Raw genomic sequence first — 22,872 nt, 5'->3', positions numbered from 1 at the left:
GTCTATGCATCCAGTTCTGTAGAAAACAGTTCTCCCAGGAAAACTATCAAGATTTCTAAAATGTTCACATTCTGCATTGGGGTGAAACAGAGACCTTCCAGAGAGAGAAACCAACAACCTCCCTAGCCAATAGCCCCATGCACATGGTGCTCCCTAGGGATGTGGGAGACCAGGTTCAAATCCCTGTTCTGAATCAGGGACTTGAACCTGGGTTCTCCTTCCCGCGGTGGTGGCTAGTCTCTCTGGCTTTGGTTTTGACCAGAAATTCCATCTGGGACCTGACAAACCTTTCTGAGAACAGAAATAATCAAAACTGACACAGTCCCCCGGCCGGTTCTGGCATCACCAGTCAGTGTTTTCTGACAACAAATGTTTTGTTGAACAATTCCTGACTAGCCCTAAGCCTGATCTCAGCTGGAGCCCCCACCTGCTGCCCCACAGGGTGAGGGCAGTGGGTGATTAGCTTCCACTGTGGCCGCAATGCCCCCATCTCTGCTCCACCAGCGCAGCTCTGGAGCCCCTGGTGAAGAATCTGGGCCAGTCTCGGGGCCTGACACCAAGTGTGATGCTTCTTGGCTCCCAATGGCCAAATGTCCAGAAGGACTCATGGAGCAGCAGGCTGGGGGCAGGAATGGGGAGAGCCCCTGAGTTTAGGAAAGAGCGTGGGACAAAAATCAACAGGACACTAAGGCCAGGAGATGAGATGCACCTTGATTCCCCCCCAGTCCCCTCTGCCCACCAGCGCCTCCAGTCCACCCCCGCAGCCCGCCCCGCCCCAGGACAGCAGTTCCGCCCCCGCCTGTCTCCCCTCCCTTGCCCCGGTGCCAGGGTTCCCGCGAGCCGGGAGCACAGCTGGGGGGCGGGGCTTCACGGGCGGGGCCGCGGGGTGACCCTGTAGGCGCGAGCCGCACCGAGCAGCAGAGCGACTCCAGCAGCAGCCAGCGCAGAGCCCAGCCCGCGCGGAGCTACCACCATGCCCAAGTGCCCCCGTTGCCAGAAGGAGGTCTACTTCGGTAAGGGCGCCGCCCCCCGCTCCTGGCACCCAGCTCCTTGCCGGGGCTGCCAGGCACCCTGCCTGCCCCTGCCCCGCCTTCCCCAAGGGGTGCCCGGCACCCAGCTCCTTGCTGGGGCTGCCAGGCACCCTGCCCCGCCTTCCCCAAGGGGTGCCCAGCACCTAGCTCCCTGCTGGGGCTGCCAGGCTCCCCGCCTGTCCCTGCCCCATCTTCCCCACGGGGTGCCTGGCACCCAGCTCCTTGCTGGGGCTGCCAGGCACCCTGCCTGCCCCTGCACCACCTTCCCCAAGGGGAGCCCGGCACCCAGCTCCCTGCTGGGGCTGCCAGGCACCCTGCCCCGCCTTCCCCAAGGGGTGCCCAGCACCTAGCTCCCTGCTGGGGCTGCCAGGCATCCTGCCTGTCCCTGCCCCATCTTCCCCACGGGGTGCCTGGCACCCAGCTCCCTGCTGGGGGTGCCAGGGACACTGTGGCTGCCCGCCCCATGGGGTGCCCTGCCTGCTGCAGCCCCTTTCTGTATGGGCTCCCTAGCACCAGAGCTCTGCAGGGGCGGCTAGAGACCTTGCCCAACCCTCTGCTCCTACACCCAGCTTCCTAGCCCTCTGCAGGGGTACAGCCCACCTGCCTGACCCCGAACACAGCTTCTAAATGGGGTGCCCTGCCTCCTGCCCCCCTTGTCTATACAGGCTCCCTGGCACCTAGCTCCCCACTGAGCCACAGCCCAGTGTCCTGGCAGCAGCACAGGTGGGTGGGGCAGGGGCAGCCATTGCCCGGGCTGGGATCCAGGCTGCGCTAGCTACATGCTGCTGCTACAGCCAGGGCAGGCTCTAGGTTTTTTGCTGCCCCAAGCAAAAAAAATTTTGGCTGCCCCCCACCCCAGCCCTGGGCTCTTCCCCGCAGTGCCCTTCCCCACCCCAGCCCTGGGCTCTTTTTCCCCCCACACCCCCTGCTGTCCAGCCCTGGGATCTCCCCTCCCACTGCACCCGCTGCCACCCTAGCCCTGAGCTCCCCCCACCAGTGCTGACTCTGCCCGCTCCCCCCTCACCTCCAGTCGGTCCGGTGCTGGCAGGGTCAGGTAAGCAGCGGGGCTCCCGGGCCGCACCTCAGCCCAGGGTCCTTCCAGCCAGGGCTCCCACCTCCAGGATCGGCCGGGACCCGGGAGGGCAGAGCTGGGGGACCACCCTGGCAGGGGCTGAGGAGCCGGGGCAGGGTAGCCCCAGAGGGAGCGGAGCCCCAGAGAGTGGGACGCAGGCCCCACACGGCAGCGCCCCTCCCTCTATGGTGGTGCTGCTGCTCCTGGCCACCCTGCTGCAGTCCCTGGGTGACTCGGGACGCTTCGCCCAGCCCCAGCTGCGGTGCTGGGGGGCAGCCGCCCTGCAGCACCTGCAGGCCGCTCCGTGTGCCCCGTGGGGTGGCTCCCAGCCTGAGTGTCCCCTACTTGGAGTCTGCCCAGCCCAGCCCAGCCACAAGGTGTGGCACTGCTCCCCACGGCGTGAGCCTCAGCGGCTCCAGGGAGCCACCACGCGCTGCTGCCAGGGCCAGCTCTAGGCTTTTGCCGCCTGAATTGGGAGTGCGGGGGGAAAGATGGCCAGAATGCCGCCCCTGAAAATGTGCTGCCCCAAGCACGTGCTTGGTTTGCTGGTGCCTAGAGCCGGCTCTAGCTACAGCTGGTGTTTGGTTTGTGCCCAGCACTACTGTCATCACTGCCCCCTGCCCAGCAATGTGGGAGGAGATCAGTGTTCTGGGACAAGCCGTCTGAGAACCCCCCGGTTTCTGTGAGAAGGGCTCAAAATCCCTCCCCCCCCCATCTGCCTGCACAGCTCGGGGGTCCCGTGCAGCCTGGAAGGAGCTGGGTTTGCAGGGCTCCAGCAGACTGGCATTAGTGCTGGTCCTTGCGGGTTGAGCTGGGATGTGTAGGCTGCACAGATTCCTGTTAACATCAAGGGCAAGCGCTGCCCCCTCTCCCCTTGTGCAGGGGCTCTGAACGGGCAGGGCTGGGGAAAGCTGACTGGCACGGAGGCTGTGCAGAGCCATGGCAGGAGGAGGAGTCCGAGCAGGGTTCCTCTCTCTGGGCCTCCCTGCAGCCTTAGGAAGATGCTCTGATTTATGGTTCTCTTGCATGCCTCCCAGCTATGAGTAAGGAGACTTGAACAGCAGCAAACTATTGCAGACAGCTGTATGCTTTACAAGCGAGGAAGTGCTCTCAAAACCTAACGAGTTCTTTTATTATCATTAATAAAAAAGTTCTTTGTAATTAACACCCCCCCCCCCCCGATAGCCCATGCCCCTTAGGCCTTCAGATCTCTAGTAATGTCTGGAGGATCTGGCAGTCCATTTGTATAAACCAGTGGTTTTCAACCTATTTACCAGTGTAGGCTGCATATGCAGCCCACTATATGTTATATTTTTACTACCTGTATGGCCCTGAGGATGTTAAATGGATTGCAGCTGTGTGCTCATTGGGCTGCAAGCCAGACACAGGTTGAGAACCACTGGTACAATCGATAGTCCTAGAAAACCAAAGATTTCCTGGTTAAGTAATGAGAAATAACAAAGCGCATAAAATGGGGGGAGTTTCCATTGTGGTTTTAAAACCGTTTCATTGTAGTGCTTTTATACTGTCCCACTGGATTCTGAGTCCACAGGCTGATACAGTTTTTGAAGTCTGTTGAGAGATAATATCCAAAGCCAGTGAAAATACTATGTTCTCATATAGCTGCCCATCATCAAGGAAGTCTTCTGTTCCCTTCTACACAGTGAAAAAACATCTTCAGAATCCAAGAACCACACAGTGTTCTATAAAATGAGTTAAACCGTATCCATTTCTATATACAAGAGGTCCTGCCATTTCTCTGTCCAGCTGCACATTTTAGCTGAACAGTTGAACAGATACCTTATTATTAGGTGAGGGCTGTTTGTTGTTGAGGTTTGGTAGAGAAATATAAAATACGTTCTTGCCATATGTCTTGCAAGTCCTGCCATCCATATAATAGCAAATGTAAATGTGTAACAGTTGGGAAATTGTGTCTAGGACACAAGATTGTAATTTGGGGGTGAAAGAAGAAGATCTGGAGAAAACAGTAGGAAGGAGACAGTGTAGAAAATAAAGAGTTGTTTGTGTGAGTCTGAGTGGTTAGGTATGCTGAACTCTAAAAGGGAGGGCTGGGGGATGGGCTATATTTTAGTATATTAGACACTGAATCTGTTTTTGATTCTGAGATGTTTCCATCTAAGCTGTGTCCATTGTGTATCTTCTGTCTAACGTCTAAAGAGGATTCTTTTGGCAGTAGCTAGTACTGTCGGTGGCCATTTGGTTCCAGAGGCAAACATGTCAAACAACTAATACTCTGTTTTTAGATCTTTTATATCAGGGGCTCAATTAATCAGTTCCTGTGCTTTGTGTGGTCATTTACACCAGTTCAAGGTGAGCACAGAGCTCTACCAAGTAAATCTGGGTGAATTTTTTTCAGATGACAGGAAATTCCCTGAAAAATGCATTTTTCAGGGCACTGAAACTATTTGTGACTTCAGGTCAAATTCAGCAAATAGTTTCGGCTGAAAAAACCTTGAAAACAAATTTTGGAATTGTCCATACGGTTTTGCAAATTTGGATATTTTGTTTTGAATCATCATCTTCAGAACAGTTCATTTGACCCAAACACAATTTTAGGAGCTTTTTTGTTTGTGAGAAACCAAAAAAGAAATCCATTTCAGTTAGAAATAAAGTGAATTTTTCAATTTGGCCAGCAAACCAAAAACCTCAATTATTCGCTCTGCTCCTAAGGATGAACGGTGATGGTTTGCACAACTTGCCAGTCACGAAGGGTGACCATGAATCAGAGGCCAGGTCTTTCAGAAGTCACCAAACGTACATATGAGAACTTGCAACAATATGTTGTGTATGCAAATGGACACCTCTGAAAAACTGCTCTGGGAGATCCCTCTGCAACTTAGAATCATAGAAGATCAGGGTTGGAAGAGACCTCAGGAGGTCATCTAGTCCAACTCCCTGCTCAAAGCTGGACCAACATCAACTAAATCATCCCAGCCAGGGCTTTGTCAAGCCAGGCCTTAAAAACCTCCAAGGATGAAGATTCCACCACCTCCCTAGGTAACCCATTCCAGTGCTTCACCACCCTCCTAGTGAAATAGTGTTTTCTAATATCCAACCTAGACCTCCCCCACTGCAACTTACTCCCTCTTTGTTTTCTTCTGTGCTGGAATGTCTTGTAAGTCATTGTACCAAGGCCCTTTCCTCTCAGGATGTCTGCCCCACTGAACAGAATAGGTTAACATGGAGCCTCAGTGCTTTGATTGTCTCCAAGCCATTTGATGGGCACTGAAGCAAGTCACTAGAGGCATGGTTCAGAGGTGCTGGCTTACTGCCATGTTACACTTCCCTCCAAGCTAATATTTTGGTCCTTTGTTCCAACAGGGCCATTCTCAGCTTCATCATAGATGTTTGCTTAAGGTGGACAGACTGGATGGGCAGGGAGTGAGCCACCCAGAGACTCTGGATGCTCCAGTCCAGAGTTCAACACCAGGATCAGTTAAAGTGGTTCCTAAAAACTTTACAAGGCAAATTAGTTTGATTCTGAACAGCAAATTCTGCCTTTGATCACAGTCACGACTACCTGGGCATAACAGAGGGCACCACATAATCGTGAATGTCTTATTACAATAAGACAACAATGCAGAGGAGACATGTATCTGCAAGGCTTGCTTTTCTAAAAACTATCACTATATGCCTTGAACAGACTTTGGGCCTGATCTGACTTCCACCGACTCCCCTGGGAGTTGGATCCAGCCCCTAGTAAGGAGCAGATGGATGACCACACCCTGATTTGGAAGGAATTTCCAAAAAGCCGCAGATTTCTGTACTGACTCAGAGTACTTAACTGGGTTACATGATCCCACTTCCTGCCATGGGTGTATTTCAAGAGGTTTGGGTAGCTAGTCCTGGCAATAACCTTTGCTGCAGTCATTTAACTCCATCTACTAAAATCACATATAGAAGTTCCCCAATCTCTTGGTTCCCCATGTCCCTGGCATAAAAACTCTGATGTGTTTTGCTGAGAGCTAGAAGTGGATGCTGGCCCTATAAGTACTTTTATTTTTGAAATTTATTGAATAAATCTGTAAGATGTGGACTGGGAACATATTGGTTTTTTTTTCTTTCTTTCTCTCTCTTATATTTCTGGTTTGCTTGTGGGGTGTATTGTACTTTTCTGTCTACTGTGCCAGAAAAATAATAATCAGGGAATGGCTCAGAACACAAGAATTCCAGAGTTTGTACATTCCAGCTCTCTGTGATGGAGACTTAACTGTTTCTCTGTTTTCCTATCCATTCATATTTGCCTGTCATTAAGATAGTGCCTACACTAGAGAAATTTACTAAAGAATCCTGACTTGGGGTTAGCACTGGCTGGAGGCCAGGTATAGACAAGATTCTGATAGCTGAATCCATTTTTACCAACATTTTAGTTACTTACTTTCAATAGATTCAACCAAAAGGGAGTAACAATCAGTCCTGGTGGCAAGAGCCTTGTCTACACTATTGGTGCTAACACCCATTCCAATAAAGTGGTAGTAGCACCAGTGGGAATTTTTTGTAAGTTTCCTCAATGTAAACAAGGCTTAAACCTCCCTTTAAAGTACAGTTCTACTTGGAATGGTGACTAAAATTGGCATTGTGAAGTTTCACGTCTATGGCAGCTTATTTACTCCAGGTAATATTTGCTAAGCTTACTAGTAAAAAATGGTTTTAATAGAACTGTCAACACCTAAAACCCCCGAGTCTAAAGACAGGTTGGTTTTGTTCTGGTTTGCACATCTCTGGGCATAAACACTATATACCTTCAATCTATCATTATTAATTCAGTTGATCAACTCAGAAGAGAATCCAGCTGTCATTTGCACAGCTGGTCTAGCCCTGCAGGGCTAACAGGAATGAAAGATACTGTGCAGTGAAGTAAGCAGATGTAGCTTTGTAAGTGCAATGGGTCTGTTGAGCAAGGAAGTGCTCTTTTCATGAAGTTAGTCACATGACCTCAGCTGTACAAGACCGAGTTTAATGCAAAGGCCAAGGAGAGTCCAAAATCAGTTGTAAGCTTTTATTTCTAAGATCACAGCAGTAACACTGGTCTTGTATAAGCAGTCTTGGAATAAAAAGAAAAATACAGCATTTCTCAGCTAAGAGTCCCCATACTGGAGGTCTTGTATGGCTGGTATATGGAGTCTTTTGCTCAGATTTAGCTGCCACTTAACTATATTTCACTTACACCATCTAGTTCTTCACTCCAAGCTGGAACCTGAAGGGCCTGGCTGTTAATTCAATGAGCTACTTCAATGGTCCTTGATGGGATTTCAGTTGATATGTTTGACAGATCATAAAGGGGAGAGAGAGCAGGATCATAGGAGTGCTGGGAAGACTGATTGCCATAGTGGTCATGGAATGGTATTTACAGATCACTTCATCAGCACTAAATCACTACCTGCATGGGGAGATATTGCAGCACCAGAGTCTGGAAGCTCTCCTAGTGAGAAGTCCCAGTCACTGGGAATATAGTGCCTAGGCAGTGATAAGTTTCTCTAAACATTCCTCCAATAGGGGTGAAAGGTGCCCAAGTGACACTCCTGGAGTCTGAATTCCTTCCAGAAACCCTGGAATAAAAAGAAAGGCTCAGCATCTCTTTCAGATGTAGAACAGGCATGGCAGAGATTGCTGCCCCCCACCCCATCATGCCTCACTCCTGACCTACAGAGGTGGCCCCCTCTGGGTTATAATATAATAAATAATAATATAAATAAAAGTTGCATCCCCCCCCACCCCGTAGCCCTATTAAATGTAACAGAGCAATCATCCTTCCAGAGAACTTTTAAAAATCAGCCTATAGAATTCCATAGCAGCGTGCGCCTCCTGAGGCAGGGTGGCCCTGTGACTGGAGAGACCTGCGTTCGAGTTTTTGCTCTGCCACAGGCTTCCCGTGTAACCTTAGGGAAGTCACTTCACTTCTCTGTGCCGCAGTTCCCCTCTGTGCAATGGTGGTGATAGTGTAGCTCGGTCTCACCAGCGTGTTGTGAGGATAAATGCGGTAAAGATTGAGGTGCTCAGATTCTCCGGTAGGGGGGGCCACGTTACTATCTAAGACGGATCCATGGGTTGCTGTAAAAAGCCTTATTGTAATTTGTCAGATTCTGAAGCCTTTTAGAACAACTTCTAAAGAGCCGTGTTTAATTTCAGTGTAACCCTGTCGGTTTCCTCCCCGTTGAATTCTATAAGGCTTTTTCATAAAGGGGATTTGGGCTCATGCCCCCTTCCTCAGATAGTCCCTGTCCCGCTTGTTGGAGCTACAAACAAGGGTGCTATTTCACGCCATGATGTTGGTATCTGTGATGTGGGGCCTGCCTGCTAGGAGCATTTTGAGATCCCCTCTCTAGTGATCACTTCTCTCCTGGAGTTAATGGTCACACCTGCCCACCCAGAAAAAGAGTTGTAATGCCAAAGCCCTAGCAGACCAGCACTCCTCACCCAGCACTCTGCTGCAGCAGCCGAGCACGGAGTGGAGAGGTATTGGTCCATAGGAAGAAATTTTGTCCCTGAGCTCAGGCTCCTGCCTTTTTCAGGCATGGAAAATCCACTCGAAGGTCTTGGCACTGAAAGGGTTCCTATGGAAAGCTCAGCGTTATCACTTAATACACATCCGTGAGTGCAGCTGCTAATAGAAAGAACACACTAGCCTCTTTAGCAAATTACATCCTTTGTGCTGTAGTTAAAGTCCATCCTGTGTTCTTTCCTTCTTAATGTAAACCTGTTCTGGACCTGGGGAGTAACCTCATTGTTCCTTTTGTAGCTGCCCCGGGGGCTATTTTCAGTTGCCTGAACCCAGGCCAGTCTCCAAGCACACTACTGTTTGCTGTGGCTTTTAGCGAGAAATGTGTCCCCCAACACCCTGGCAGCAGGAGGTTCCCTGTATTTGTGGGTTGGAAAAAGGATGTTTTGCAATACTTTGCTTCCCAGTGTTAGTCCAGGTGTCTCTCCCCCCATGATTGTCAGACAGGTTTTCACATGTGCCAAAAGGGGTAGTTACCTTGGAATTTAAGGGATTATTGTAACCGGTGTTAATTGAAGTCACTGGTTTTCAAGTTCAGATGCCAACTTGTGCAGAAGAATTTCTACTAGACTAGAGGAGGGCAGTCCTTGCTGGGTGAGGGCTGGCTGTACTCTGGTGTTCCCTAAATTTGACTCTATTGCCATTTTCCTTCTGCAAGTCTCCCCATCTGAACAAGTTTTAATGTGAACAGTAATGAATCTGTGTCAAACGGAGACACATAGGCCCTTCCAGAAAGGAATGGGGAGGTAATGATGCAGCAGGCGCTTCAGAGTTCATATCTTCCGACTGGCAATAATTTGCCTAGAATCAGACATCAGAGCCTATGTGAGAAATGCTTGTACAAGCCATGCTTTTGTGTGTGCAAAGCAAGTACTTTGCATGCTATTACCTGTTTTTCTGCCCGCACATGCACATGCACGGGCTGCATGGATTTTTATTTATTTTGCAAGTGCAGTGTAGGTGTCTGAATTTGAAAACTGTCAGTCCCCCTCCAGGACAAGCAAGTGTCAAACAGTGAGTGAGCCCCACTGAAAGCTGGAATGAGAGATGCCCCAGTAGCTTTTGGATTTAATCATTGGGAACACAAGGCATTTTTCCAAGTATAGAACTCTTACAGTGACCACACTGTTTGGGTCCAGGACAAACAACAGGACAGACGCGTGTAGAGTGCAAAAGTCCACAGAATTTACTGAAGCAGCTCCCCACCTCTGCCATGGCATCCTCCCCCTGTGACAGTTTCCTTACACCTCTCTGGCCTGTCCCAGCCCGCACAGGCAGCCCCAGAGTCCTTACGTAGTAAAGCAAAGAAGCGGTGCCATGAAGAAGATGAACTCAGTCGTCCTGTGCCAGTCATACCATCCTCCGGAAGGCTCCAGCAGTCTCTGCAGGGAGGCTGGGCTGGGCGCAGAGGGCTGTTCTCCTGGGCTGGCCAGCCAGCTCCTGAGCTGTTCTCGTCCCTTGTTAAAAGCCCCTCTGATACCTGACAGCGAGTGCAGGTGTAGCGGGGTGGGGATGAAGGCCCACAGCAGCTCGCCAACCCTTGCTTGCTCGGTGTTGGGTGCATATGCCTCATCACAGCTCCTGAATGGTACTCTTTTGTTTCCGCACTCTGACAGCTGAGAAGGTTACCTCCCTGGGGAAAGACTGGCACCGACCATGCTTGAAGTGTGAGAAATGCAACAAGACTCTGACTTCAGGCGGCCATGCTGAGGTAAGGGGTGAGGTGGCCGGCCACCAGCTCTGTGTCACTGTAACTCTTAGCTGCATCTTCCAACGCGTAGGACAGATATGTCAAGAAGCTTTAATCAGCTGCTTCTTTATACCCCTCACCTGTGGGTGGCAGCATAGTGCACGCTACCATTGCAAAGGTGATCCCCAGGTACTCCACAGCACAAGGGGCCCATATTTCACAGCCCCAGCTCCGAAATTCTGCAGCAGCATGACTTTATCCCCGCACCATGCAGTACCCTCATTCCCATCCCCCTCACACTCATAGATTATTAGGGTTGGAAGGGACCTCAAGAGAGCATCAGGTCCAACCCCCGGCTCAAAGCAGGGCCAATCCCCAAATGGCTCCCTCAAGGGCTGAACTCACAACCCTGGGTTTAGCAGGCCAATGCTCAAACCACTGAGCTATCCCTCCCCCAGGCTCACCGAGGTACAAATTGTTGCTGGGTATTTCTGAGGGTGGGGTTCTTACTGTACTCTCCAGCCAGCCTGGCTCTGTTTCCCTGGCCTCTGTTCCTGCAGTCTGTCTGACTCAGACCTTCCTTCACCCCTGGAAGCAGGGAGCTTATAGTAAGCTTCAGCAGCTCATTGCCCTGGGTCTGGACTGCTGGGGGATCTCCAGGCCACCTAGCTAACCAGCCTATGTTTCTGGCTTCTCCCTGCTCCTTGGCTGCAAGCTGGACTCCTAGTGCAATGGTCTCCAAAGTGGGGTGTGCAAGAGGATCCTTGGGGGGGTGCGCGCCTGGAGGAGCACTTTTTTTTTTTTTTTTTTCTTCATCAGTTCGGGCGGGAGTCCGAGCGGCTTTTTTTTTTTTTTTGCTTTGGCAAAAGTGGTAGAGCCGGCGCGACAGGGGTGCGTGCTCAAAATTTTTTTACTGATGTGGGTGCGCGATCAAAAAAGTTTGGAGGCCACTGTCCTAGTGTATGCGCTGTGCACAGTAAAATCATCTCCTCATTGTGGGGAAATTTGGAGAGCAAAAGGCAGGTTGCACCTGACCAGAGGAGGTCTGGCTGCAGCAAAACAGCTAATGCCAGGGCAAGAGGGCTGCATCTTGGGGCCAATGGCAAGCGCCACTGCTGCAGAATCACAGGGTGCATGGTGCCCTGCCTGAGACGAGCGGGGAGTTCACAGCTATTGGAGCTATTGGATCAAGCGCTATGCAGATGCAGGCAGCCATCGCTGCATCAGTTACTTAGGTCTCAGACTTGAGGGCCAGAAATTGAATTTTAAAAGAGGGAAGCTGAGATTCTGCAGCAAGGTATGAGTTCTTTGGTTGATTCCATGGAATATGGGACTACCGGGGGCCCTGCCTCGAAGTAGCAAGAACTCTGAATTAGCCAGCTCCAAGCTGGGGGCTTGCTGTGTGTGAGAGCAGGCTGGTTTGCCAGCATCAGGCTGGCCCGGTGAGTGAGGTGCCATAATAATTGAACTAACCTGACAGGACAGAGACAGTGGCCAGTCCAGGTCCCCTGCAGGGGGGATTTGGTGAGTTGGAGAAATCCTGTAGTTAACTGAGGGAATTCCCCATTGTGTGTAACAGGGCAGAGAGTCACTAGGATTGTGGGCTGGGTGGCGCAGGGTGCCATAGCCTTATCCAGAGACCTATGTCCAGAGCAGGTCTCAGGTGAGGAGGAACGTGAGGACCTTAGACAAGGCTGTCATTTGGCTCTCCTGGCATGTGGCTGTTTCTTTAGTTTAGCAAAGCTGTAGTGAGGTCAGGACTCCACTCGGGGTGAGTGGCAGAACCATGGCAGGGCCCAGGACTGGAAGAGCAGGCAGTAGGGGAGGTCACTGACACAGCTGGGGCAAGAGAGCAGGGCCCAGGAGTTGTTAATCTAGCTCCATACTCTCAGTGTTAAGAGTGGGCCCAGTGACTGAGCAGTGCCTGTTCTGATGCCCAGTTCCTGGGCCCTGCTCGTCTCAGACTCCCCTGAGTAATGTGGCACTGAGGAGTCTCTTCTCTCTCTGCAGCATGATGGGAAGCCCTATTGCAACCAGCCGTGCTACTCTGCCTTGTTTGGACCCAAAGGTAAGTTTCTCCATGCTTGGGGCTTCCCACCTCTCCCTGGCTGGATATTGGGTACCGGCACTGGTGGTGTCTGTCTCCTGGGATTCTTGCTCAGAAGCATGATCACATGTTCCTTCCAGCACACAGATCCATGCACATACACCCCTGCGTCCATCTACAGCCACTCCTGCCTGAACTCCCAGCTCCCAAGCCCCCCATGCACTCCCCACAGCCACTCCCCCTTAGCCCCTTGTCCCCTTGTCTTCCCCCATATGTCCCTAAACTCGGGGGCAAACCGCTAGAGCCATGTGCACACCCCTGAATACACCTACACCCATTACACTTTACACCTGTCCTCCCCTTCACAATCTCCACTCATACAGCTGTCAGCACACATCCACCTGCATGCAGTCACCCTTCAATGTCCACTCATGCCTCCTTCCCCTTTCTCCAGGGGCCGGGCAACTTTCCCTTGACTGCTTTGTAGGCACCGCCTCAAACTTGAATTGTGGCCTTTGGAGCAGAAGCTCTGTCTCTCACAGTCTCCGGTCACGTTGGCTGGAGAGGTGCTCCTCTGGATCTGCACTGTGGTTTCTCTCTGGGTAGGATGTTCAAAAGGTCTCAGCGCTGGCCCAGCTCCGAAGTCAATGGGAGTTTTGCTTTTTACTTCGGCAGGAGCAGAGTTAGGTCAATGCTGGGGCCTGACCTACACCTATAATTTAGGTCGATCTAGCTTCATGCCCAGACCACTGTAGTTAGGTCAGCCTAACCCATGATATAGAGGTGGCTAGGTCGACAGAGGGATTCTCCCATTGACCTAGCTACCTCCAATCAGAGAGGAGGATTGCATGCGTCGACAGAAAGACCCCTTCTGTCATAGCAGGAAGAATCTACACTGCAGTGCTCCAGCAGCACAGCTGTAGTGCTGTAACTGTTGCTGTAGTGTAGACGTACCCTGAGTGTTTGGAAGTAATCTCATCCTCCCCGTCTTCAGATTCTATGGTCACAGTTTTGTCCTCTGTTGCACAGGTGTGACTCTCCCCAGAGCTGGTGGGCATTGTACCAGTGTGAGTGATGGCACAAATGGGCCTGCTCATCTGGACATGGCACGAGTTGACTTAAGTGCTTTGCAACATTTCACTGTAGTGAGGTAGTCTAGTGTGAAGGTGTATTCATGCTTTCACAGGCCACCCACGCTGCCCGACCCAGCTGTGTAGTCATAGATTGAAGAGTGTGAAAACTCTCAAGCCCGTGCAATTTGCCAGAACCTCTTAGAGGCTTTGAAGAGAGGAGAATGCTGAAGAGAAGGAATCTCAAAACTTGTGGGGCTCCAGACACTGACTCAGCAAGCTTTAGAAAGTTTTGAGTTACAGGTCTGAATTCTCTCCTCCCTGCTGCCACCCCCTAATACCCCCCGCCCCCCAGCTCTTTGGTTTCAGGTTCAATAAACACTCCTTTGGAATGTGATTTGCTGAATGTGATTGTTGATGTGGCGCCAATGCTAGAGGCTGTGGAATTCCACTTGAATTTCTGCCCCGCCATCCATTCTGTGGCTGCTGGGGTGTAATGTGAAGTGTCATCTACATGCCATTCCAAGTCAGCAGGATATTGGCTTAAGCTTGAACAGCAGCTAGTGGGCTATGCTGGACAATGGGTCAGCCAGAGCTATGCAGCTGTTGCTTGTCAGCATGTAGGTTGGCCGGGAACGTGGAATCCTTCTCTTTATCTCTAGAAGCTACAAGGGTAAAATGCCAGGCTGCGCCAGGCCATTGGGTGGGAGAACTAGAGTAAAACGTGACTGTAGCCTGCCCCCTCCTGCCGCTAGGCGAAGGGTTCCTCCAGCAGCATCCTCAGTCTCCGGAGGATGGGACCCACTTGTATTCCCCCGAGGCACCTCAGCGGGCTCAGAGGAGCTGCTGTCCTGCTGCCAGGGCAGAGCTAGCACAGCAGTAGCTGGAACCCTGATGACACCAGTTCAGATTCCTTAATTCCTGAGTATGCAGCCTGGGTAGGATTGTGGCAGGGAAGGAGAGCACTGAGGGTACACCTACACAGCAATCAGACACCCATGGCTGGCCTGTGCCAGCTGAAATTAAACAGGCTAAGGGGCTGTTTAATTGCAGTGTAGACATTCTGGCTTGGGCTGCAACCTGAGCTCTGGGACAGCAGAGAGAAGGGCAGAGTGGCACACTGCTCCACACAGCTGGTTTGGAGGGTAAATTGAAAGATAACCCACATGCTGACCACATTCCTCCCACACAAACAGGGGTTTCCTCCCCTCAGTCCCCTGGTCTCAAGTCCCTTCCCCAGAGGGAAGCCATCACCCAGTAACCCCATAACAGAGGCATGTTCCCCACCAGGGATAAGCAGCTGCCTCCCGGGCTGCTAGCCCCATGCTCACCCTGTACTGTCCTAGCCGTTCCCCCTGGGCCTGGTTTTCAATGCTTGGCACTCACAGCTGGAACCAGCTTTCCAGGAGGACTCCACACCCTTTGTGCCACTTGGCCTCTTTAGGCATCACCCTCGATTCCTCCTGCTGCTCTTGTCTTGGGGTGCTACCACCACAGCCCTGCAGGGGGCAAGGTGGAGCTGCACCTCGGGGAGGCAATGTCTCTGTCAGGGCTGCTCCTAGCGCACCTTGCGCCAGCCAATCGGCTGCCCTTGAATGGCTCCCTCTCCTGGTCTGCAGGCCTGCGGGGAAGGGGCAGGCAGGTCATTCCCCAGCGTCCTTTTCGGCAGCGACTCCCTGAGAGGGGAGCAGGAGTAAGCTCTGGGGATGCTGTTGTGAGAAGCCCCACAAGGCTGGGTAATGTGTGCTCACACCCCAGCCCCTTTCACAGCCATGCAGGGGTTGAGTGCGGTCTGGGCTGTTGAGGCAGGGACTCTGTGGCTATAGGGCTGAGCTCTTTTCCCCTTGTGATTCTCCTGCTCTTTGGAGCCAGTCCCCTGGAGGGAAAAGCCGCTCACTGCTCCTTGCACATAGGCCCCCTGTAATGCTGTGTGGGCTGGGTCTAATCAGCACTTGTAGGGCTGGAGTTCTAACAGACCATGACAGGACTCGGGCTACCTGCAAGGGGGCTGTTCACTTCCAGCATTCTGTAGGGAGGGGCCTTACACTATGTACTGTTTTTATATAGACGTATAGGACTGGATGGGACCTTGAGAGGTGTCCTAGTCCAGTCGCTGCAATTTGAACATGAATTTGCTGCTGCTAAAAATGGGACTGAAATCCCCTGTGTCTGCGGAGGGCGGGCATGGCAGGAGCAGCTCCAGTGCTGGCTTCCCCGGGGCCTGCCTCCCATCAGTGTGCTCCTGCTGAGATGGGAGTTGAGCCCACAGCACATGCGCTCCTTGCTCGCCCTTTCCACTGAGGCTGACAACTCTGGGCCAGCTAGTTAGTGCTCCTCCATTTGTGACCTGGACTCCTGTGCCACTGAGTGACTAGGACCCATTGTCCCACTTCACATAGGCTGCTGCCCAGCTCTCAGCCCTGAGTGCACTGGGTCACTGCTCACTGTGGGCCACGTTGAGCTAGTGACCCAGCTATTAAAGCCTCTGACTCTTGTTCCAGCTCCCCTGTACTCCAGTTAGTGTTTCCCTCTCTATCTGGAGGGAAGTTGGGCCCCAGTGTATGAGTGGTTTCCATTTGAAATGCCGTATTGTAGACGGCTCTGTCTCAGTCCCCTCTAAAGCCATGGGTGGGCTGGCAGAGGTGTTTCCTGGGCCTTTGGCTCATGGCCCTGGGAATATTCAGGCTGTGGTTGTTGTTCTCCCCCCAGCTTAGATGTTGTGTTTGGTCTCTGCACTCTGTGGCTGTTCCAGGGCACCAGGAGATGTCTCCCACTGCGCTCACTCTTATTTGTATTGCCACAGTGCCTTGGAGCCCTGTCGTGGACCAGGGCCCCGCTGCACTGCACAAAAACAGCAGCCCCTGCCCCAAAGAGCTGCCAATCAGTGTAAGAGAAGAACGACAGACGGCTATAGACGGTCTGGGAGAATATGGGTCAGCAGGAGAGGCAGTGGTCTCACTAGCCCAAGGGCTCTCCCAGCCATGGCACTGGTTCCTGCTCCCTGCTTCTGATGCCTCAGGTGGTAATGATCCCATTCTGGTTCTCTTGCAGGATTTGGCCGGGGCGGTACCGAGAGTCACACATTCAAGTAAACCTCAGGTAAAGGCTTCTCTTAATGGTCATGTTGCATTGCGCCAGCCCTAGCATCCTAGGCCTTGTCTCCTGGAGCATAGCTGGATTCCCATTGCATCCCTGGGGCTGGCATCCTTCCTCCAGCTCATGTGATTCAGAACCTGTCCCCACAGGAAAGTGGCTAGAGTCACGTGCCTTCTCTCAGCCTTGGTAAGCCAGAGCTAGCATACCCAAGAGCAGAGCCAGATTCACACTTTGTTCTACGTCTGAGAGCCCCAGTCATGCTCTGGCCAGCTTTGAATGCTGCCCCTTATGCCCTGGAACCTCTGTTCAGTTGCAACCCACTGATCAGCGTGTGTTATGTGTTCCACTTGGTGCCTGATCCCCAGAGGACATGAGTCTGTGACAGTCCCTAGCTAGAGAGCCTGGCTCTCTAACTCACACCTTAACTCTGGCCATCCCCAGTTCATCCCTGGAGTCAAAGATGGGGGGCTGTCACAGGCACTGCTTTGTTTCCTGGGTATCCACCCAAGAGCTGTGTCCATTCATCACTGAGCCCCCCATGCAAGCGCTATGCTGCAGCCCTGTTGTCTGATCTTTAACCTGCGTTTCCTTTTGCTCCGTCTGTAGGGCTGGATGGAGAGGATTCCCAGTGGAGCCTGGGGACAGCACAAGCATCATGACAAATGCATTTTTAATTCACTATGTAATTAACTAGCACATTAAAAGTAATAAATTACCTAGAGGAATTTAGCTGGCGGTGACGGGAGAGTCTCTGCTCTGTATCTATCAAGATGTGGCGCGGGGGACGGGGGAGTTGGCCAATATCACTGAAAGCCTTGTGGAAAAAAAGAAGGTTCCATATCCCCTTCCAGCTAAATATGTAGCCCTGCTTTCAAACCCAACCTCTAGCGGCAGGATTCTGCATATGTATTTGCAGCCACTAATAAAGCCAGAATGAAAGCCGCTTCCTCGCTGTAGTAATGTGTTCTGCTGACCGAGGGACTCCAAGGATCAGATAACGAAGCGCTTGTGATCTTTAAAGGACCTCAGCAGTCTTTGGACGAAGCCCCTATGAGACTTGGAGCTTTGTGCTGCTACAGCCTGCTGGGCCAGCTGAGGTCTTGAGCTCCTCCAGGGAGTCACTGCACATTCTTACCTGAGGGCCAGTAGCCATGTCACTTTCAGCGGGCAGCATGGAATCGGAGCTTCTTGCCCTCTACCAAGCAGCTGCCGTGGCCAGGGGCTGGGAGAGCAGAGACATGGCATTGGCTGAGTCTGATGAAAGTCAATCCCAGAGCCAAGCATGATCAGCATCCAGCTGGCACTAGAGCCGGCAGCCTCACTATTCCTCCCATAGCCTCAACACCCAGGAAAACACAGACCTGCAGCGTCTCACGTGACAGCCCTTGGGGCAGAGAAGCAGCCCCCCAGTAACTCCCTGTGGCGTCTCAAGCACAACCCCACCCCCTCCTGCCAGGGCCCACCGCACAGCAAACGAAACTTTGTGGTCTGTAGTAGAGGCTGCTGACGGGGCCAGTTCTAGGGTCTCACTGCTGCCAGGGGCAAGGGGGTGGCTTGAGGTCCCTGGATGCTGCTAGTTAAAAAACAAACAGCCTTTCTGAAGTCCTGGCCAGGTTAAAAAAGGCACGTTTGGCTACTGGGCCAGTTTTAGCTGTGATTTATGAAGGATGAAGCCTGTACATGCTGCACATAGCTTGGCCTTTCTGACAATAATCTGGGGCCCCTTGAAGATTATTTGGGGAGGCAAATATCCCCTTTGCCTGCCCCCTCTGCCCCCCCATAGCTCTGGGCCTGGCTGCTGATAGACCTGGTCACAGCCCATTCCTAGCTCAGTTGCAGAGATGGGGGCAATCTCCTGGCCTGAAGCAGGACTCGGAGGGGTTAAAGGAGTCAGATGGCATCATTTGTGCCCGACAGGCATCCTAAAACCAGAGAGGGAGGGCAGGCAAGAACGAGGTCAGACAGCCATTTGTGTAAGGGTAGCCTTGTTCCCCAGCCCTGCCTTTTCTATCTCAGCTAGTATCACCACAGTGTCTGAGCACCCATAGGCTTCACTCTATTTATTCTCACAACCATCTGAGAGGCAGGGAAGTGCTGGGAGCCCCAGCTGGGGAATGGAGGCCCAGAGACAGGAATGGGCACAGTATTTAGGTGCCTGGTTAGATCACTGACCCACCTCAGTGCTTTTGAACCCCACCAGGTACTGACACCCCTTTGGCAATCTGGCTGTAAGTGATGTGCCCAAGGCCCCCTGGAAACTTGTGGCAGAGCAGGGAATTGCACTCAGGCCTCAGAAGTACCAGGGTGCTCTCTCTAGCCACTGTCCCATCCTATGGCTCATCTCACATGTGGCAGACCACAGTTCTTCAAGCAGCTCCGGAACCCGTGGGAGCAAGAGCAGTTGAAAGTCAGAACCGAACAGTTGTGTCGAGTAGCGACGCACAGCGCTGCTGCCTCAGAGCTAGTCGAGCGTGGCCGTGAAGCAGAGGGGAATTCCCCACAGTGAGACGGTGCCTCTGTGCTGTCTGCAGCAGGTTCACTGAGCGAGGCTTGGCAGCTGCTGCTCTAGCAGAGGAAAGCCCCTGCACAGCCACAGGACAGCAGATGCTAGGCCAGTCAGAGCAAGCGCTGTTGCTTTCCCCAATGCTCTGGTCTCCTCCCTTAAGGCTTCAATGTCACAGGAGTAAAGGGAGTGCAGCTATCTAGGAGCTGCCATAGAGATGACACGAGATAAATGTGGTTTCCTACAAGGCCCTCAGCAGAGCAGCCCAGGACAACAGGACTCCAGCTCTGATCTGAAACCCCGCTAGTGCCAGCACTTTCCAAGGGTAGCCCAGTGAAAGAGACCCTCTGCCCTGAGGGGGCACCGCACCGGTGTGACCTAATGGAGGTGATGGGCCACTCCCAATGAATGTTTAGTCTCTATTTCCCCTCTGAGCCCCCCAAGATAGCCAGAAACACCCACTTGGGCACACTGAGCCACAGACAGCCCGGCATTGTCTGCAGGCTGTCAGGGTAGCCCTGCGATCCTGCGGGTTCTCTTTCACGGATAAGACCCCCACAGGGATGGTGAAATTGCCAAGCCAAGCTAGCTAGCACCAGGCCAAGACACAGACTCTGACACACAGATGGGACTAAAGGTATTCCCATCTTAACCCTCGCCTTGCCAGACACACTAAAACAAACCCCTTTTTGGGGTAAGGTACCTCCTACTTTAAAGGGCAGCTGCAAGCTCCTTGGGGAAGGGACTGTCTTTTTCTTACGTGTGTACAGCACCTAGCTCAGAGGGGTCCTGATCCCTGCTCTACCATACTACATATAACAATAAATACCAATAATACTGTAATCACTATAGCTGATACCAAACCCTCTCCTGGTTCAAGCTGAACCAACTTCTCATCTAGAAAACACTGGACTTAAAATATCCAGCCAGGCCTCAGTAATGAATGCAAAACAGGGCTTGGTCCTCAGTTAACAGTGGATGGTATTAACCAAATAAGCCATGGACTTTGCATGAGTCAGGTGCCTGTTAACTGGTTCCCTGGTCACCCAAGACAAGACTGCTCAATGAAATCCACTGGGATGGATCTACAGGTGCAAATAATCTCTGGCCCAATTGTCAGGGAGAAGTGGCCTAGTAATGTGACAGTGAATTGTCCGTAAGGGGATCCTGCTTAGCCTGTGCTAAACCCAGTTTAGCATGTGCTCAGGGCTGTGGGTATGCACAGAGATGGGTGGGGGGCTGGAGAATCTGTGTCTTAAACAAAAGGACTTTAAGCAGCGTAATCAAGACATCTGCCAGCAGCACTTGACAGCACCCCACTCTCCCTGGAGTTTGGTGCCAGAAATGTAAAAAGGGAAAGCCGCAGTGAGCACCTTCCAACACATCACTGACTGTCCAACAGAGACAAGACAGAACCGTGGAAGTGCAGCCAGACTGCAGTCACCTGCTACTCTTTGCACCACTACTAACATGCAAGCATATTGCCAACTGAAGGAAGCTGTTCCTCTCTTCAAACATAATGGGCCATTCAATGATTGTTTTTCTCCAGCGTGTTGTGATGATTGGAGCCTTGTTTAAACACTCCAGAAAGAAACACATGGCTTCTTCACAGGGGAATAAAAGTCAATATGCAAAGAAGTGAGGAGAGCTATGCAAAGAGCGGCACCTGGGTTCTCCCTTCAAACCCCCCAGAAAATGCTGCTGATAGAATTAACTCTATTAATATGATGTCACAGCAGAATTATAGTAACCTGCTCACCCAAGGATGCTTTGCCAAGCATTACAAACTAGCTAATCACTGACTATAATTCCCAACAAAAAGCCTTTGAAATGAAAGATGATATGGGCTGGAAACCTCTCCTGACTAGCAACAGAACAGGGACCAATAGGTAAAATAACAAGTTTCCAAGAGAGGCATTCTGTATTCCACAGAAGCAGAGCAGAAAACCTAATGTTAATCAAAATTTTACAATATGCCATTAGTGCTGTACTTCTGAATATTTCAATGGGCTTTGCAACATTACTTAGATTTGTACATTTTCTGACCCAAAATAACCTCTTAGTATTCCATCTACTAAGGCTAATTCAAATGCCACTGAAAATGAAGGGATTTAAAGGAGCAGAACTACTTCCTTACCTAGGCAGGGATTGCCTGGTGGTGGTGGTTTTATGTCACAGGCTGATATTGTGTCTTCTGGAGTCACTTGAAGCAGAAAGTATGACAGTGAAGGCATGTGTACCCTGGCTTCTTTCGTGCTCCCAGCACAGACTTGACTCTGCCTGGGAAGCCCTGTTTAAATGAGTGAGAAACTGCACTTCGCTCAAGTGCAGTGCTGGGCAACCTGAGACCCACGGGTTGCAAACAGCCCATCAGGGTAATTCGGTGGTGGGCCGTGAGACAGTTTGTTTATATTGACTGTCCGCAGGCATGGCCGCCTGTGGCTCCCATTTGCCGGGGACGGAGAATCACAGCCACTGGGAGCTGCAGGCGGCCGTGCCTGCGGACGGTCATGTAAACAAACTGTCTTGCGGTCCACCAGCGGATTACCCTGATGGGCCATATGCAGCCCGCAGCCGCAGGTTGCCCACCACTGCTCAAGTGGGAGTGGGAGTAAGATCAGATCCAGGGAGGTTACTTGTCTCTGACTTTCTCTCCTTTATCAGACCTTTACCCCTTTGGTGCGTCAGCAGTACTCTCCTTACTGAGGGTACTGAGCAGTGTAACTGTTAACATCGTTTTATTGTTTTTTGTCCATCCAGATGTGTGCTAGAAACTTTACAAAAACCGGTAAAAAAAATGTGTCCATGGGAGCTTAAAAAAAAGGGCCCCAATCCTGCAAAAGCTTACACTTTTATTCAACTTTACCCATTGTGAGCAGTCTTCAGTTTACTTCAATGAAACCATTCACAGTGCCTAATGGTAAGCACTTGGCTAAGGGTATGTCTACACTACCAGATTAGTTCGATTTAACTTAATTAGAATTTGTGGAATCGACCTTACAAAGTCAAATTTTGTGTCCACACTAAGGACACTAATTCGACTTTGTGAGTCCACACTAACGGGGCAAGCGTCGACATTGGAAGCGGTGCACTGTGGGAAGCTATCCCACAGTTCCCGCAGTCCCTGCTGCCCATTTGAATTCTGGGATTTCCCCACAATGCATGCTGAGGGGAAAAATGTGTCGAGGGTGGTCTTGGGTAACTGTCATCATTCAACGTGCTTTCGGACGTCTCAAGGGGAGATGGAGGAGCTTACTGACTCGCTCGGATATCAGCGAAACCAATATCCCCATTGTTATTGCAGCTTGTTGTGTGCTCCACAATCTCTGTGAGAGCAAGGGGGAGACCTTTATGGCAGGATGGGAAGTTGAGGCAAATCGCCTGGCTGCTGATTACGCTCAGCCAGACAGCCGTGCAATTAGAAGAGCCCAGCGGGAAGCGCTGTGCATCCGGGAGGCTTTGAAAGCTAGGTTCCTCAGGGAGCAGGGTAACCTATGACTGTTCAGTTTCTTTACAGAGAAGCTGAACCTGCCCCTGCTTCAGTTACTGTTGACTTTCTTCTGCGGTTACATACCCCGTTCACCACATTTCCCCCCTTCCAACACACGTTTAAAAATAAAGTTAATGGAACATTGTTAATTAACAACGTTTTCTTTATTAATGAATTCGCATTAAAGGGTTGAAACAGGGACGCAGACTGTGGTGGGTAGGGTGTGCAGTGATGTTAACACCGCTTCTACACTCGAGGAATGATAGGCTCCTGCTCCTAGAGCGGTCTGCAGTGCCGGACTGGTTGTTTCAACGGAGGCTGCCATCCCTCCTTTTCGGGACTCTGTGTGTGGG

At 51.6% G+C, this 22,872-nt stretch overlaps 1 protein-coding gene across 1 annotated transcript; it reads left to right on the top strand.

Annotated features, from left to right (window-relative positions):
• The first annotated feature begins 858 nt into the window (after positions 1-858).
• On the top strand, positions 859-17,469 carry CRIP1 (cysteine rich protein 1). The gene is made up of 5 exons (XM_039483627.1): positions 859-1,013; positions 10,240-10,334; positions 12,324-12,381; positions 16,482-16,529; positions 17,133-17,469. Exons 1-4 carry the CDS (start codon positions 974-976, stop codon positions 16,520-16,522), a joined length of 234 nt encoding a protein of 77 aa, XP_039339561.1. The 5' UTR covers positions 859-973; the 3' UTR covers positions 16,523-16,529; positions 17,133-17,469.
• The last annotated feature ends 5,403 nt before the right edge of the window (positions 17,470-22,872 follow it).

This window comes from Mauremys reevesii, linkage group 8 (genome assembly GCF_016161935.1).
Source record: "Mauremys reevesii isolate NIE-2019 linkage group 8, ASM1616193v1, whole genome shotgun sequence".
In the NCBI taxonomy this organism is placed as follows: Eukaryota; Metazoa; Chordata; order Testudines; family Geoemydidae; genus Mauremys; species Mauremys reevesii.
The sequence above is the reverse complement of the archived record's forward strand: the minus strand, read 5'-3'. Positions and strand labels throughout refer to the sequence as shown.